General features: G+C 44.4%; 1 protein-coding gene across 1 annotated transcript in view; it reads left to right on the plus strand.

The window, feature by feature from the left end:
• The first annotated feature begins 1394 nt into the window (after window positions 1–1394).
• The window catches only part of LOC145391719 (uncharacterized), a 9798-nt gene continuing 3692 nt past the window's right edge, over window positions 1395–7500 (plus strand). The window contains exon 1 of the mRNA XM_080266255.1: window positions 1395–4640. Coding sequence (XP_080122381.1) covers window positions 1395–4640 — 3246 coding nt within the window. The remainder of the gene's footprint in view (window positions 4641–7500) is intronic.

Below are 7500 nucleotides of genomic sequence, written 5' to 3' on the forward strand. Positions count from 1 at the left end.
ATATTCTAGTGCTAATCACTTGTTACAAATCAGCATTCAATAAGGAGAGATGACAATTTTAGGCCAAGATAAAGCGGAAAGAGTATACCATCACTTTCTCACATAGCCATTTCTGATTCTGCTCCCTTAATATATTTTTGTGTGCTATTCATGCAAATTAAGTCGATATTAAAAAGATATAAGAAGAAATAAAGAGGATATGAATGAGTAGTATGGAAAATAAATCGCTATGGAGGAGGTGCTAGAGAACCTCCTTTTTAGCCGACGAGAAAACGGGCCATTATTATTATTATTATTATTATTATTATTATTATTATTATTAATTATTATTATTATTACTGCTACTACTACTACTACTGCTGCTACTACTGCTACTACTACTATGATTTCTACTACTATGGTACTACTACTACTATTATTATTATTATTATTATTATTATTATTATTATTATTGTTTATTATTATTATTATTATTATTATTATTATTATTATTATTTAGTAGTAGTAGATGTAATAGTAACAGTGGTAGTAGTAGTAGTAGTAGCTTAGACCTCGTACTGAAAGGGTACATAAATAATATTCTTCATTAATCCTTTCTTTGCTATAATTCATTTATTTTAAGTATACCTGAGATTTTCGTCCTTTTGTCCTTTATTTCCTCAGTGACGGAGACAATACTACGCCTCTACAGTCTTTCCATAGCACTTCTTCGTGACTAGCATCATAGTCTAGTGTTTATTGTTACAGCTCAGCATTCAAGACGGAGAGACGGCAATTTTACGCCTCATGTGAACAGGGTATATTGTCCTTTCTAACTTAAAATTGTTTGAAAGTTTGAACCATCTTACGCATATGATAAAGAAAAATGCTTAAGTGATTGTTACAGTTCTTACCCCCTACGTCACAGGAAGGGAGATGCGATTGTACCCATGAAGTTCTCTCTCCTCTGATTCGTGTCCCAGTCCCCAGCGAAATCAGATTTTGGATATTAGTTTTGGTGCTTATTTTTTTTGTTCGTTTCAAATATTCTACTGTGGCTTCCCTAATTCAGACCTTTTAATTCATTTGCTTGGGAGGAAAGCGAGGTCAGTGCTTCTTGTAATGGCTCCCTTCCCTCATTCAGACTTGTGTGGAACGTCAAAACTTGTAAATGTATTCTTATTTTGTTTGTGAGATAGTTGTGGCTCTTGGCGGTAGTGTGACCTGTGTTGTGTGACCACCAGGTGACAGGTCAAGTGGCAGTCAAGGTTACTCTGCCCTACCAGCATCATTGCCACTACTACCAGCATTACCACCAGCACCAAAACTACTACTACTACTACTTCTACTACCACCACTACCACCAGGACTACCACTACCACTAGCACCAGCACTCCCCCCCCCTCACAGGCAATATGTCGTTGCTACAGAAGATCTTCCACCTCCTGAAGACCCCCGGGGGCCCCTTGCAGCCCCTGGACCCTGCTGAGGAGGACCGGTCCGGGGTGTTCCAGCACTCCGCAGGGGCCACGTACGAATTTGGCGAAAGCCCCCTGATCGCCCGCCGTCGTAGCCGCGTCCCCTCTGCAAACAACCTCCTTACCCGGTCCGCCTCCACTGAGCGGCTTCTTGCCCCTCCACCTCCAGGCTCACAAGCCCGGTCCGCATCCACTGAGCAGCTGCGTCCTTTGGCACAGACCCGATCCTTGTCCACCGAGCTGCTACGTCCCTCTCCGCAGACCCGGTCCCACTCCACCGGGCAGCTGTACCCCTCTCCAGACATCGACAGCCCCAAGTTACGGCGGTGTGAGTGGGCCGTGAAAGACCCCAGTGACACCCCAGGCCGCATCACACCCCCGCCGCAGCTGGTGGAATACGATGACGATGACCTACACACAGCGCCGCACCCCTCGGTCAGTCTGGGTCACATTCCGCACCACCACGACAAACCTGACACTAGACTACATTTTAGAGACAATTTAGACGTCACCTTACTCCTCCAAGAAAACCTACATAGCACCCTACCCAAACAAGACAACTTAGGCACCATCTTACTGAGCCAAGAAAACGTAGAAGCCACCCTAACCAACCAAGACAATCTAAGTATCACCCTACCCAGAGAAGACAACCTACATGACACCCTACCCAAACAAAACAAACAAGGGACCACCGCACCCAAACAAGACAACCAAGATACCACCCCACCCAACCAAGACAACCAAGGCACTTTTATACTTTACGAAGAATTCTTGCGTGAAATGTACCTCAAAGAAAATCCAGAAGCTACCCCTCAAACCCAAGACAATTTAGAAGCAGCCACACAAATCCAAGACAATATCAAAACAACCCCATCGATCCAAGACACTCTCGAAACCACCCCACAAATTCAAAACAATTCAGAAGGTCCTCCACAAATCCAAGACAACCAAGAAAATATCCCACAAATTCAAAACAACCTCGACGCTATTTCACACTTCGAGGACAAGGTTGGTGCCCCTCCACACCTCCAAGACAATCCCAGCAACGCCACACAATTTCAAGACAACCGAGACACAATCACACAATTTCAAGACAACCTAGGCATAACCACACATTTCCAAGACAACCTAGGTACCATCCTACCCAACCAAGACAACCAAGATCCCAGCCTTCACGTTCAAGACAATCTGGAAGCTACCCCACAGATCCAAGACAAGGGAGGTGAATCGAAGGTTGTCCCAAAGACTAGACGACGGCGACGACAAAGACAAGAGGCTGCCCCACAAGTTCAAGACAATTTACAAGCTACCTCACAAATCCAAAACAAAGTAGAAGTCACCCTACAAATCCAAAACAATCTCGACCTCATCCCACAAGTTCAAGACAATCTAAAACTCACCCTACAAATTCAAGACAATCCAGAAACTACCCCCCCAGTTCAAGACAATATACAAGCTACCCCTCAAGTTCAAGACAATCAACAAGCTACCCCTCAAGTTCAAGACAATCTAAAACTCACCCCACAAATTCAAGACAATCCACAAGCGACCCCTCAAGTTCAAGACAATCTACAAGCTACCCCTCAAGTTCAAGACAATCTACAAGCTACCCCTCAAGTTCAAGACAATCTACAAGCTACCCCTCAAATTCAAGACAACCTAGAAACTACCCTTCCAATTCAGGACAATCTACAAGCTACCCCTCAAGTTCAAGACAATCTACAAGCTACCCCTCAAATCCAAGACAATCTAGAAGCCACGCCACAAGTTCAAGACAACCTAGGTACCACTCAGCTCAACCAGGACAATACTGACACCATTTCACATCTCCAAGACAATCTAGAATCTACCCCACAAAGCCAAGACAAGGGAGGTGAAGTCAACGCTATCCCAAAGACAACGCGACGACGACGACGAAGAAGAAGACAAGAAGACTCACAAATTCAAGACAAACGGGGTGTCGTATCACATTTTCACCTTCAAGACAACCTAAGCAGCACCCTGTTCAATCAAGACAATCAAGGTATCATCCCATCTCACCAAGAAAATCAAGGCACCATTGCAAACCACCAAGACAAACTAGATACCATCTTACCCAACCAGGACAGACTAGACATAACCATACAATCCCAGAACAACCTAAGCACAACCATACACAGCCAGTACAACCAAGCTACAACCATTCAGTACCAGGACAACCAGACTACAACCACACAGAACCAGGAATTGTTTGGTAGCACCCTTCAAGACAGCCTAGAAAGTACCCTACATTTTTTGGACAACCTCTCTGCCTCCCTACCAAAACAAGACAGTCCTACCACCGTTCACCAAAACAATCTGCAAGCCAGCCCACAACCCCAAGACAACCAAAACAACTCTTCACACTTCCAGGAAAATGCCGATGCAACCCCACACCTTCAGGACCACATAGACCCCACCCCACAACCCCAGGAGAACACAGACCAAACCCCACAATCCCAGGACAACACAGACCAAACCCCACAATCCCAGGACAACATAGACCCCACCCCACACCCCCAGGACAACCTCTGCGCCACCCCACAACTTCAGGAAAACGTAGTCCCCATCCCACAACCCCAGGACAACCAAAATACCACTTCGCAACCCCAGGAAAACACAGACGCCACCCCACAACTCCCAAATTACTTCACCGCCACCTTACAACTCCAGGACAGTCCAAGTACCTCTAAGCCCCTTCAGGACAATTTAAGGACCACCCCACAACCCCAGGACAACCTTGGTACAACCCCACAACCACAGGACAACATAGACGCTACCCAACAACCTCAAAAATATTTCACTGCTATCTCACAACTCCAGTGTAATTTCGGTACCACCCCACAACTCCAAGTCAACCTCGAAGCCACCCCAGAACTCAAGGACAACCAAAATACCACTCCACAACCCCAGGACAATCTCGAGTCCACCCCAGAACTCAAGGACGACCAAGATACCACTCCACAATCCAAGGACAACCAAGGTTCCACTCCACCATCCAAGGACAACCAAAATTCCACCCCACAACCCCAGCACAACCTCGGTACCACCACACAGCACCTCCAGGAAGGCCTCTGCGTCGCCCCACCCCTCCACACAGGCCTGGGAGCACATAACCCCACGGGCAGAGGTCCCTGTGGGGTGGGCAGGCCTAGTGACTCAGAGGTACCCGTGTAGTGGCCCCCCGCTGGCTTGTCCCCCTCTGTCGCACACCAGGCTTTGGATGGCTTAAGCACAGAACACCAAAGCGTTTCTGCTGCTAAGTGCTAAGAATACCAAGAGCTGCTGATGCTTAGTGCTGAGAATACTGCCAAAGAGCTTCCTGATGCTACTGACACCGAGGGCCCCTGATGCTTCATGCTCAGAATATTACCAAGAGCTTTCTGGTACTGCTGGCAATACTTGGGCTTTATTGGGCTCACTTTCTTTCGTTTCTTTTATTGCTCAGAATACCACCAAGAGCTTCTGATGCTACTGACATTACTGTGGATTTTACTGAACTCTTTATTTTATGCTACGATTACCAAGAGCTTCTGATGCTATTGACATTACTATGGATTTTACTGAACTTTTTATTTTATGCTACGATTACCAAGAGCTTCTGATGCTATTGACATTACTAGGGATTTTACTGAACTCTTTATTTCATGCTAAGATTACCAAGAGCTTCTGATGCTACTGATATTATTATGGATTTTATTGAACTCTTTATTTCATGCTAAGATTACCAAGAGCTTCTGATGCTTCTGATATTATTCTGGATTTTATTGAACTCTTTATTTTATGCTCACAATACCAAGAGCTGATCCATAATGCTGAGAATCCTAAGAGCTTCTGATGCTACTGATATATACTTGAAATATCACTAGCCTCGACTCTTACAATGCTCTCTACTGATAACATTCACCTCTTATGCTACTCCTAATTCTACTCGCCTCTCAGAATTAGCCTAAGGTCAGCTATGTTTGGTCAGTTTAGAGTCAGAATTGGCTTTAACTCTACAGTAAACAGGAGCCTATGTTTAAGACGTGAACATCGCCAATGGACAGATCATCCATGGTAGACTTCCACACAGACTAACTTCTAGCCTTGGTTAGGTTATGTGGATTAGGTGATGTGTTTTGTTGGTGTTTTTATGTTTTTAGCTTTGTTGGCCACAGATTTGATGTCACTACACCAACACACACACACACACACACACACACACACACACACACACACACACACACACACACACACACACACACACACACACACACACACCTATCTTTTGGCACCTATCACCACCAAAATTCCTTCACTTTAAAAATTATATCTCTCATACCTGACGTGAATTAAGTCATTTATCATATTTATCTATGTCCTAGTGATTAGAGAGAGAGTTGATGTGGTAGAGAGTTGATGTGGTAGAGAGTTGGTGTGGTAGAGAGTTGATGTGGTAGAGAGTTGATGTGGTAGAGAGTTGGTGTGGTAGAGAGTTGATGTGGTAGAGAGTTGGTGTGGTAGAGAGTTGGTGTGGTAGGGAGCTGGTGTGGTAGGGAGTTGGTGTGGTAGGGAGTTGGTGTGGTAGGGAGTTGGTGTGGTAGGGAGTTGGTGTGGTAGAGAGTTGGTGTAGTAGAGAGTTGGTGTGGTAGAGAGTTGATGTGGTAGGGAGGTGGTGTGGTAGGGAGGTGGTGTGGTAGAGAGTTGGTGTGGTAGAGAGTTGGTGTGGTAGGGAGTTGGTGTGGTAGGGAGTTGGTGTGGTAGGGAGTTGATGTGGCAGAGAGAGAGAGAGAGAGAGAGAGAGAGAGAGAGAGAGAGAGGTAAAACACACACGCACACGCACACATACAAGCATGATATATAAATGCAGCCTACATGGACGTCAAAATATTGGCAGGGAGGAAGGTGTGGGGGTGCGAGGGAAAAAGATTTAGGCCAAGAGCGATGATGCCTGTGTTTTTATGCGGTGCAGAGCCAAGGGCAATAAGTCATGTTGATCCCTCTCTCCTAGTGCCAATTTCCGTCAAGATTTAGCCGGGGATCAGGGTAATGACTAATATATTGCACCATTAACGTAGTCTCTTGATGTTAATGGCTATCTTGTGCCCTGTCTGGACTCTCTGGCTACTAATCTTGCATTACAACCAGACGATTTTATTCAGTTGATTGGAACCCCATGAAGTTAAGTCTGTGAACATTTATCTCCAGAAATCATTCACCCGCTTCGAAAAGTTTAGCTACTGTCACTGCCTGATAGTTTTTTGTATTTTTTAGAGTATAATTTATTCCCATATTGGCTGTAAACGTGACATAAAATGACGTGCCATTTTTTTTCTTCAAAACAGTTAATAGGAAGTTTTGTATCTATGATTTCAATAATCCTTGTGGGTGTCATCATTTCATATATAGATAAATAAATAGATAGATAGATAGATATGGATAGACAGTATTTATTAGTGTGCATCCATTTCATCACAATACAAGTCATTAAGAAATATGTTGGCGCTTGAATTACAGTGACAGTAACAGCTAGAATGGCACTCATTAGAGCGCATACCTCCGCCAAGGCCCAACATGCAGTTCCTTTTAATTCAGTCAAGTCTAATCCAACATGGAAAAAGACAACCCCCCCTCCCCATAAAAGCGTATTTAAACCCGCTAGATCCGTAATATTATATGGATCTGCGCCAAACTGTACACATCCATAGATACCAGCATCCTAAATATGCCTGATTTTTTCATCAAGATCCATGCAATATTTACTGAAAAATTTACGAAAAAGTCGAAAAACGCCCTGTCTCGCAATGTTAAAGAAAGTGAAAAAAAATTCCTGGATCCGCACCTTTATCCGGATCCGCACCAAAATTTAATGGAGTCTATTCTGGGCCAAGGCCCATTCTTCTACCAAGTTTCGTGGAAATCCGTCCTGTAGTTTTTGTGTAATCTTGCTCACAAACCAACGAACAAACAAACAAACAGACATGGGTGAAAACATAACCTCCTTGGCGGAGATAATAAGCTGGGAACTACGACATTAGACCAA

This window comes from Coenobita brevimanus, chromosome 19, assembly GCF_032717465.1.
Source record: "Coenobita brevimanus isolate Jiangsu-jjx chromosome 19, ASM3271746v2, whole genome shotgun sequence".
In the NCBI taxonomy this organism is placed as follows: Eukaryota; Metazoa; Arthropoda; class Malacostraca; order Decapoda; family Coenobitidae; genus Coenobita; species Coenobita brevimanus.